This window comes from Phragmites australis, chromosome 14 (assembly GCF_958298935.1).
Source record: "Phragmites australis chromosome 14, lpPhrAust1.1, whole genome shotgun sequence".
Classification (NCBI taxonomy): Eukaryota; Viridiplantae; Streptophyta; class Magnoliopsida; order Poales; family Poaceae; genus Phragmites; species Phragmites australis.
Window position 1 is genome coordinate 1,439,501 of NC_084934.1, and position 11,027 is coordinate 1,450,527.

General features: G+C 48.5%; 1 protein-coding gene across 1 annotated transcript; it reads right to left on the minus strand.

Annotated features, from left to right (window-relative positions):
• Positions 1-1,604: 1,604 nt before the first annotated feature.
• LOC133891331 (uncharacterized) lies at positions 1,605-2,538 on the minus strand. Its single transcript, XM_062332049.1, has one exon. The coding sequence runs from the start codon at positions 2,464-2,466 to the stop codon at positions 1,909-1,911; it is 558 nt and encodes a 185-aa protein (XP_062188033.1). The 5' UTR covers positions 2,467-2,538; the 3' UTR covers positions 1,605-1,908.
• Positions 2,539-11,027: the final 8,489 nt, after the last annotated feature.

Below are 11,027 nucleotides of genomic sequence, written 5' to 3' on the forward strand. Positions count from 1 at the left end.
CTCTATTGGTGTACATAGGCATTTTCCTCGTTTCCACTCACGAGTCCCTAGCGCTTTTCAGTATCTTACTAGAGGTGTTACTCGGCGTGGATTTTTCTATGACTCATATGGTTTTGGTTCACATGTAACAGACTTTGACTCTCAGCGTTTTGACAGACCATGTTTTCCTCATCGTGGTACTCACCCTCAGTGTACTAGAATTGTTTTACCTGCACATGCTTTTACCACTTTAGGGCAGATGACCCAGTATTGGATTTCCAAGAGGTTTTTGACTAACCTCAGTACTGAATCATCCATCTATTATTCTTCTCATATGTAGGTGGCAGACGGAGGTCTAGAGAACAAATGGATCATTAACTCCAATTGTTCGCACGACATGACCGAAGATTTATCATGATTCTCTAACCTTACCCCAGTGAAGCGACCTACATCGCATTCGGGGATGATTGGAAAGAAAGGATGAAAGCCAAATGTACAGTAAGGATGAACGAGAGTTCACTTTCAAGGATGTAGCTTTGGTGGAGTATCTGGAATACAACATTCTCTCTATATCTCAATTGTTGGATGAGGATTTAGAAGTGTGTTTCAAACGTTATACTTCTCGAGTTCTCGATTCTTTTAGCATTTTGATTTGCAAGATTTCTAAGTTGAGAAAGTTTTTGAAGCTGATTTTTTAAAGTTTTTTAATAAACTATTTCTATTTTCTAAAAAACTTGCAAGGCATCGCTTTTCCTTCACTGCCACCACACTAGCTAGCTGGGACTGGACTGCTCTAGCTAGTCTACGGCTGCAACGACAACAAACAGCAATGGCGTGCGGGGGCGAGTCCACAGGTGAGCCCAAGTGCACGAAGCAACGGTCGCCATGAACTGCCTTGCAGCTAGGAGCGATCGGGCTAGCTCTGCTTTGGAGCTTGGAGACCATTTATAATCTACACTACACTAGCAGACGGCTCATCGGAACGGGACAGGGCTCTGCTGCTGCGACTGCGTGCACTGTGTCCAGCTCCAGCACGAAACCACACACGTCCTGCTCAGCCCAAACCTGCAGAGAATTACTCCATCTGTCATGCAGCGAGTAGCAGTTATCAGATCACTCGCAAATTCCGAGTTCCGTGTACCCTCAGAAAGACCAGAAAACTGACAGATCCCTTCGTGTCGTCATGCATGTATCGTCTCGAGCCATCCATCGGTTAGCTAGTAACCCCTTTTCTTTCAATTGTCCTCTAAAAAAAAATGTGGCCAGGCAAATCGCAGCTCAATTATACAACTCCCTCCAATCATAAATACTTACATTTTGAGTAATATCTTAACAAACTTTTAAAACTTTAAGCATCAATAACTTTTAAAATATTTTGTTTGGAAACATAGAAGGTATGTGTAGATTTGTCTTAAAAATATCTTTATAATTTCATAGTTTTTTTAGAATCTATATATATGTTATAAAAAAATATTTGTCAAATATATGTATTAGAGATCATGTTATATTTAAAATGTCATGTATTTTTTATTGGAGAGACCAGTACATTTGTAATCCATTCATTTTGAAAATAATTAAAAGAGAAAATGAGTGTAAGGTCTTTCCGCAGCTGGAACGAATATTCACACTTCCTTGTTTCGTTCATCTGCAACTAATTAAGCCCTCAGTTTCCAACACCATCTCAGCCAAAATCCCTACGAATTACGAATGCTAATAGTTGTTTCCACACCAGCTGCATCCCAAGCGATGATCCATCACTCCCTGCCAAACCACCACCGTCCGGTCCCCTTGTGATCCGATTGATTCCAGATTGCTCGAGGAATTTCAGCTTGGCGATCCAATTTGGGATCAGAAATTGGCTGCCATGTGTGAGCACTCATGTATGTTTGGAGTTCATCCCGCGATCGAGTCTTTGTCCCGTTCCGGCGGCTACTCGGCCATGTCGCATTCGGGAATCGCCGTGAGATCTGAAGCGAACCGCTGGAGCGGCCTCCTCGGGTAGGCCGCCGGCCGCCTCTTCCCGACGGACGGCGCAGCAAAGGTCTCCGCCTGCTGCTGCTCCTCCGGCGGCGGAAAGAAGACGAGTGGCGCTACGGCGCCGCGCCTCCGCCGCCCGGTCCCGGAGCCGCCGCCCGCGGCGGCCTTCGCTAGCTCGGCGGAGGCCTTGACGGCGAGCGCGGCGACCTCCTCGCGTCGGAGGCTGCGGCGACGGGCCTCGGCGGGGAGCACGAAGTAGATCTGCCCCGCGCGGAGCTCCTCGGCCCCGCCCACGGCCGCCACGGGGCCCTCGAACCCCATGGTGTCCGCGTCGCACAGGAACCATCCCTTCTCCCCCGCCGCCGTGGAAGAGGAGTCCTCGAGCACCCGCCCCGCTGTCGCGGGGCGCGGGTACTCCCGCAGCTCCCCCGTGGGCAGCAGCACCAGCGCCGTCACCTTTGGCGCCGCCTCCTCGCTCACTGCATCGCCGCTAGACAAGCAGAGCCCCATCGTCGTTTGTGTTTGACGTCTGCTCGAGAGGAATTTGTTCGGTTTGGTTTTGAGTTCGCGTTGCCGCCGCCGCCGACGTGACGATGGAAGAGGAAGAGGAAGAGGGGAATGAGATGAGATGGCGATGGAGGTGGCTGGGTGGCTCATTTATAGGCGGGGTGGTGAGGGTTTGTCGCGTAGTGGAGCTGGCTTGGAGAGGGGAGCATGACAGGCTGGCGTGTCGCTGGGGCCAGGCAAGCGGCCGCCAGCTTACCTGCGTGGATTCGGTGATTTTTTTCCCCTCCTTGTATTACTCTTACCATTTTACTGCTCTCTATCTACTGCGTCTTGAAAGTGGAATGAAAAATACCACTGCAAGCATGGAGGCGGCCGCGTACGTACATGCATGTGCGGATGGAACTCATGGAAGAGCAGTGCGTGCTAGTTGTTGTTGCAACGAAAATATCTACTCGTCCATCTTCGATCGCCAGACAAAAATATCACGAATTTTTGGGACAAGCAACTTGTGCTACTACTACACTTGTAACTTTAGTGTAGCTTCATCATCAATATTCTCGAGAAAAGGAAAAGGCAACGGCAAAGGCTACTAAAAACAGTGGGCATGTGTGTAGCAAAAGCAGAAAGGGGCCGGCCGGGCATCAAATGGTTTTGCAGAAACTCGTTGGCGTTTAGCTACACTTCTATTCTACTTCTAGCTATAGCTAGGAGATAACATTAATCAGTTTGTTAAGAAAAAATAAAAGAAAAAATAGGAGGAAATTAGCCCTTGGTTGGAATTCGTTTCCTCGAAGGGAACGAGTCGAGCTAGAAGAGACGACACGACACAGGCGGAGTGGTGCAATCGCGACCTTGAATATCAGATTGTATAAGTAAAAAATAAAGAACATCTGCACAGCAGCGCCCTATTTTACTGAAACCTTTTTGGGGCAAAATTAGGGTAACACATACTGTCTTTCGCTCGCAAAAAAAGAAAAGAAAAAGAAAGTATGACGCCATGCGTACGTGCATGTACTGCATGCATGCATGCGCGCGTCGCGACGACGGGCGCTTCTCTCTGTCTTGCGCGCGCCGGGGAGCTGGTGGCGCCAGGAGACGACATGCACATGCACATGCACGTACGTACGTCACTACCGGAAACCGCTAGTTTGCCGAGTGTTTGTATATTTGCCGAGTGTATTTTCTCGCGCACTCGGCAAACCATCCAATACGCCGAGTGCCGAACGAAAACACTCGGCAAACAAGTATACACTCGGCAAACCCAGTGAAAAGCACTCGACAAAAAAAAACACTCGGTAAACTCGAGAAAACACACTCGGCAAAGTCGGGCACTCGGCAAACACCGCGCCATGTGTCCCTTCGGACGGAATCTGACGGCGCGTCCCTCGTTTACCGAGTGTCGTCTAACGGACACTCGGCAAAAATTTCTTATTTCATTATTTTAGAACACGAAAATGTTTTAATTTGTTTTTCTCTTTTATTTTCTTTATTTTCTTTTGTTCTCTTTTCTTTTCTTTCCCCCTCTCTTTCCATGTTAAAATTTGGTATTTTTCTGAGTCCGTTTGCTATTTTTAATTCATTAAGTGTATTTCTAGGCTTTTAATGGATATAAGTCAAATTTGTACTGCAAGTGCATGAAATAATGGAAAAAAAATGGGTAGAAAAAAAAATAGGTAGAAAAAAAATGGGTAGAAATAATGGTAAAAATTTGAGAAGGTTTTGCAAAAGTTGTCACGTACGATGCTTAGAAACCAAAGCATCTCCGAGGAAGGATCGTGGTTTTAAGAGGGAACGGATCAGGTTTGAAGCCAAAGTGACGGTTGAATCGTCGTTTGACCTTAAAACTTTTTCTAAACTCATCATACAACATAGCATATTCCATGTTAAAATTTGGTATTTTTCTGGTTCCGTTTCCTATTTTTAATTCATTAAGTGCATTTCTAGGCTTTTAATGGATATAAGTCAAATTTGTACTGCAAGTGCATGAAATAATAGAAAACAATAGGTAGAAAAATCATATTCATATTGTTGAGTCTATTTTTAGGTCTTACCCAAGAAATGAAAAGAAATTTAAAATATCTGGGTGGCAACACTCGACCACCAACATGTAGCTTATTGGTTTTTTAATTTAAAAAAAGCAAACGAAGTCTGAAAAACATGAGACTTGCCATGTGTCATGATATGATACGTAGAGGCTGTGGTAAAAATTTGAGAAGGTTTCACAAAAGTTGTCACGTATGATGCTTAGAAACCGAAGCATCTCCGAGGAAAAATCGTGGTTTCGAGAGGGAACGGATCAAGTTTGAAGCCGAAGTGACGGTTGAATCGTCGTTTGACTTTGAAACTTTTTTTAAACTCAACATACAATATAGCATATTCGATGTTAAAATTTGGTATTTTTCTAGGTTCGTTTGCTATTTTTAATTTATTAAGTGCATTTCTAGGCTTTTAATGGATATAAGTCAAATTTGTACTGCAAGTGCATGAAATAATAGGAAAAAATGGGTAAAAAAATCTTATTCATGTTGTTGAGTCTATTTTTAGGTCTTACCCAAGAAATAAAAAGAAATTTGAAACATCTGGGTGGGTTTTTAATTTTAAAAAAATCAGTTGTTTGCCGAGTGTCCTCTATTTGACACTCGGCAAACAGGGTGTTTCAGCGGCGCGCGCGGCGAAACACTCTCGCGCTAAACTTTTCCCTCGCACAGGCAAAACACATCCCCACTCCAAAATTCCCCACGCATCCCGCGCCTGACCGCCCCTCCCTAATCCCTAGTCCCCCGCCGCCAAACCGGAGCCCGCTGCCGCCAATCCGGAGCCCGCCGCTGTCGCGTCTCCTCCTCCGCACGACCATGCTCCACCACGGCGCCGGCCCGTCCCACACTCAAGGCCTGCCGCCCGGCTCCGCCGTCCCTGCCGCCCGCTGTAGCCGCACTGGCCGCCGCCGGCAGGCCGCCCCTCTGCACCTCCGCCACCGCCGGACCCTTCTACCTCCGCTGGGCTGCACCACATCCTCGACGCCGGCGCCGTCGCTCTTGCCCACTGGAGCTCACGGCCCCTACACAGTCGGCCGCCGCCCCTCACGTGCCAAGCTCGGGCGGGCAGCGGCGGGCGCGGCCGTGCGGGCTACGGCTGCGGCGCGTGCCGTGCTTGGTCGAGCGGAGGGCCGGAGCTGTGCCTGGTCGCGTCAGCGGAAGACGCCAGCCATCGGCAAGCCGCAGCCTCTCAGCACGCCAGCAGCTCGGCGCCTCGGCCAGCACGTCGGCGGAAGACACTCGGGCGACCAGCAGGCAGCAGCACGCCAGCTGCAGACCTCTCAGGTGGTGTCCTCCTCCGGGGTGGGCGCACTCGGCCGCGCCTTCTGGCGCACCACCCTTGGCTACTTCGTCTGCTACGATCCGCTGGCGGCCACCGCGGATTTGGTCCCCGCGCCCCAGGAGGTGATGCAGTGGCCGTACTGGGAGCTCGGCGAGATGGAGGGGTTCCTCTGCGTCACGTTCATGGACGAGCTCGTCAACCAGGTGGTGGTGATCCGTCTTCACTTGGAGCACCGCGCCGGCGAGATCTCGTGGACTACTCTGGCAGGCCATTTTGAAGGCGGCTGTCTAAGGAACCGCGACGGGGTGATTCTGCTACGCTCGCAGGGCCCCGCTGAGGTGCTGGTGTGGGATCCTATGGCCGAGCTCGTCGTCGCCATGGACCTCGAAGGACGCACCACTCGCACCATCGGACCCCTCTCCGGCCTTCAGTACTATGCGGATTTCATCCCTTATGTGAGCTCATCCACTGGGATCTTCGGGTAAAATTATGGCTTCCTGCTTTCTTCTCTTATGTTCGATCATACTGCTTGAGTTGCATTCCTAATTAATACATCTGTTGTGTTATATGCGTTAAATGGCGTCTACAATATGCTTGATCAGTTGATATATAGAAGATCTAGATGCGTGCACAACTGCAGACTAGTTTTGAAAATAGTATGGCATTTTCAGATGTATTGTTTGGTGAATAGAATTGTCTGAATATGTTAGTTTTGCCGGCTGGTTTGATATGGCCGCGCTTCTGAATATTACTGTTAGATAGAAAATTCCAGTCAATGCAAATGAAAGTACGAAACATGCATACTTTTTCTCATGATAGCTGCGTCTCATGAGTAACTACTTAATGCGATATATGTAAAATTTGATGACATTCTGCTTGTTAATAATGTGGTGTACTGTCGCGCACCTGACTACTTGTGACTTGTCGTTAACTGAATCATGTTTCTGCTGGTGTCATTGTTCATTTTTGAATGTTAGGTAATGTTGATGTGGATATTGCTGTTGAGCAAAACTGAATGATTTGGTCTCTATTTGACCTTCTGTATTCTGCTAGTTTGGTTTTGTCCATCTGATGTAGGCTAGTGCTGTTGATTTTCATATGCTTATCCGAAATTTGTCTTAATTTTCAATTCGCAAGTAATGATCACCTGATAAGATTTAGAGTGTGAGAACCATGAATAGTCCCTTTTACATGTTCAGTTCTGGTCCTTTTAGAAGGCTGTTAGACCAGTTTCATGCTATGCTAAAAGGAACAGAGCATTGAAATTTAATGTTTTATTAGTTAACCTATTCAGATTTCTTTCAATAAACCTGTGTCTGTAGTGGACCAGTCAAGCTTCACTTGTAGTTGTGCTTTTCATGAAACCGGTTCATCCATGAATTGCAATAGCCGCTTTTGCTGAATGTTAATGAGTTTTGAGCTATCAGAGTTCAGATCTTAGGCTGTACGGGTTGGTGCAGAGCGGCTCTGCATTTAGGTGATGTAACTATCAGGTCTCAGAGTTCGTGGAAAAGCCGTACTGTGACAAATTGTGACTTTGCACCATGGATTCAAATATGATTTTAATTTGCGTTGGTGTTAAGTTTGTTCAGAGTACAATTAAATTTTGTCCAGCACTGCAGTCCTAGCAAATTATCGTCTATCTTGATCTAACAAGAGCACGCATTGCTTATGTTCTTTTTCCCTTCCAGCGATGATGAAGCGAATGCTGAATGTACTATTGCAGTGATAAGATTGCTCCTGTGGTGGCTTTTTTTTTCCTCTTTTTTTTAATGGTTTGCCGAGTGTATTTTAAGGGCACTCGGCAAACCCTCCACTTTTTGCCGAGTGTATTCCCTCGACACTCGGCAAACCGGCCGTTACGGCCCTGCTACCGTTTAGGCGCTTTTTTTTGCCGAGTGTCGGATTTCACTCTCGGCAAAATAGTTTGCCGAGTGCGCGATAGAAAATACTCGGCAAACAATTGTTTGCCAGCACGTTGTACGCCGACTGCTGTTTGCCGAGTGTTACACTCGGCAAATCATTTGCCGAGTGTTTTTAAGCCTTCGCCGTGTGCGCTGGGCACACGGCAAAGTCACGAAATCCGGTAGTGCGTGGCCTGCTCTCCTCGATCCATCGTCTGCGAAAAGAATCGGCTCTACTGGGATGACAATAGGTCCAGATCTGTCGGGTACAGACACTCCATACCCGTGTATGTCTCAAACAAACACAACTGCTACAATACCTATATCTGCATACGGGTATAATTTTTACTCATACTCATACCTGAACGGGTAACACGTACCCGACAGGTTACGCAGACCCGCTTCAGCAGGAAGCTGCACAATAACAGAACGATCACACATGCTCATAGAACGACCACAATAATAGCTAAACAATCGAGTGGAAGAGGTAGCGACTGTAATCTGGCGGCGGCGTCCAGGAACCGATGGCGGCGACCAGCTGGAAGGGGTTCTGGCGGCGGCGACGGCTGGGAGGCGACTGACGGTGAACGGGGGCACAAGGCGACTGGAGCAAGGGCTGACGGCCAAAGGCGCGAGACGGCGAGGCTGCACGCCAATACAATGCGGCGAACACGGCGGCCGTGACAACTAGGCGCGAGGCGCCGAGGCTGCACCCCAACACAATGCGGCGACGGTGACTGTGAGTGAGGCACCGAGGCCGCACGCGCCGAGGTTCGAGGCCGCATGCCTGCACGCGCCGAAGCTGGGAGAGACGTGCCGAGGTTCGAGGCCGCACACCCGCACACGCCGAGGCTGGGAGTGATGCGCGGAGGCCGAGCGCGACGCGCTGACGCGCCAAGTGCCGAGCGGCGGCTGAGCGAGGGTGAGGGATTGTGGTCTGTGGACTGTGGGATTGTTCCGGATGGGGATGGATTCTAGGGTTAGCTCTTAGCTGTGAGGTCAAGGGAGTGGGTCAGATTCTTAGGCTGCTTGGTGACCCATGGGTAAACGGGTCCGGGTATCACGAGAATAGACCCGAACCCGCTCACTCGATGGGTGATGGTATTGCCCCGTTAACAGACCCGCAGGTAATAAAAGTGCCCTATACCCAGCCCCTAATGGAGTATTTACCCGTCGGGTAGCGGGTTACAGGGCCCATTGCCATCTCTAGGCTCCACTGAAAATGAACAGTGCATGGGTGAAGCTAGTCGAGAACGACGCGGGGTCAGCTCCATTAAACATCGAAGTCAAATTTAACGATGAATAGTACAAAACAGTGATTTTGTAAAAAATCATCGGGGTCACCTGACCCCAACGAAAGGGCCTAGCTCCGCCCCTAGAATAGTGCCGTACATTGTCCACACTTTTCTAAGCAACTGTTTGGTTCAGGAGATGAGATGGGATGGGAAGGGGTCATCCATGATTTTGTGGTGTTTAGTTCGAGGTCAATAGGGGATGGGATGATCCCTGTTTGGAATATACCTCTTAGATTCAGAATGAGCAGATCCCAAAAAAGTCACGGACGGAGCCATCCCTGGCCGGCCACTGCCCACGCACGAGACCCCCGACTCATTCCGCTCACCTCCCACCCAAAAATCGCTCCCCTCACCTCTCCCTTTTTTTCTCTCCTGTGACAAGCAGTGGCGGCTCTAGGGCTTCCAGGTGGCGGCGCCTAGGAGGCGAGCAGGCGCGGCGCGCAGGAGCCTACCAGGCACGGTGCCCAGCTCTAGCTTCCACATCCCGACCAGGCGTGACATGTAGACCTTCTCTCCATTGCCCTCGGCCTTCTCCAACTAGGTGCGGCGACGACCTCATCCTCCATCGATTGGATCTAGTAGTTCCTTGCCCTACCCAAGGTACACTAAACCCTAGCTCTATTTCTCCCTTTGTATGTCTAAGTTTATATTGTCTTGTCAATCATGACACCTTGTATCAAATTTGAGTGTTCTGTATCAAACTTTTGGGGAATATGTGCAGTGCTTGTAGAGCAATGTTACACAATAGATCTAAATTAGTATCAACATGCCAAACTACAACATTGAGAGTTACTTGCAGTGCTTTTATCTGACAAGAGCCTCCGTGTCTCCGCACAATCTTTTTGTCACCGCTCCATACTAAGTTGGAGGGTCAACAAGTTACCAGTGAGTCACCAAGATTTCAAGACGCCGGCATACCTCTCGGTACACTGTTAGATCACTCCTTGATCCACTCTCTAGGTTGCAGCACCTAGCAACACTTCTCTCTAGGGCTACAAGCACTAATCACTCTCTAATGGAGTGCTTAATCGTCTTGGATGAACAATTTTAGCAATTTGATGGCTTGGATATTTTCTCAGGTGTATAAGGGCTTCTCTGCAACTCCAGCACCTTTAAATGAATGAGTTGAGGGGTATTTATAGCCTCAACCCCGCGGACTAGCCGTTGCCCCAACGGCTTAACTTTAATGTGAACACCGGATGGTTCGGTGTAGATAGTTTGTACTCACCGGACCATCCGATGTGTACACCATCACAAACTAGCCGTTGGAACTCCACTCAGCAACTCTTCTGAACACCGGATGTTCCAGTGTAACCTTCACTCCATCACTGGACTATCCGGTGTGTTGATCTGAGCCTGGTCGCACCACTTCTCTGTGCAAAAAGCTCCGGCGTTCACAATCTTCATCGCCGAACCTTCCGGTGTGTACAATACTATATTTTCGGGATTTATCACACACTCTATTAAATTCTCCGGTGAAGCCTCCGGTATGCATTCCGGTGTATAGAAACTTCTCTGGCTTCTTTTGAAAAGAATGCTCCGGTGTGTATAGCCCTCTGAGCATCGGACCTTCCGATGTATGGAAACTTCTCTGACTTCTTCTGACTAGAATGCTCCGGTGTGTATAGCCCTCTGAGCACTGGACCTTCCGGTGTAGTCAATTTTTCTGAAACTTCTTCCAATTCAACCGAACTTTGTCCCGGTTATGGTGGCTTCTTCATGTATTGCATCCATGAGATTTACTAATATATATTCTTGACAAACATGTTAGTCCCGATGACTATGTTGTCATTAATCACTAAAATCACAATCATAGCCTAATAGGGTCATTTTTGCTACAACCGTGAGCCTTGGTGGCTCATGCTTGTTGATCCTCCAACTTGGTGTAAAGCGGTGGCAAGACACTTGTACGGAAGACAACGGCAAGTGACTGGAAGAGAGGCTTGTGGTGAGGCCTTGTCTTGGTGGTTTGATGGCTCAATCTACTTGAGGCCTAGGTGGCTCAAAGGTCGTGACTGGGTGCCGTTCAGGAGCTATAGCCTTGGTG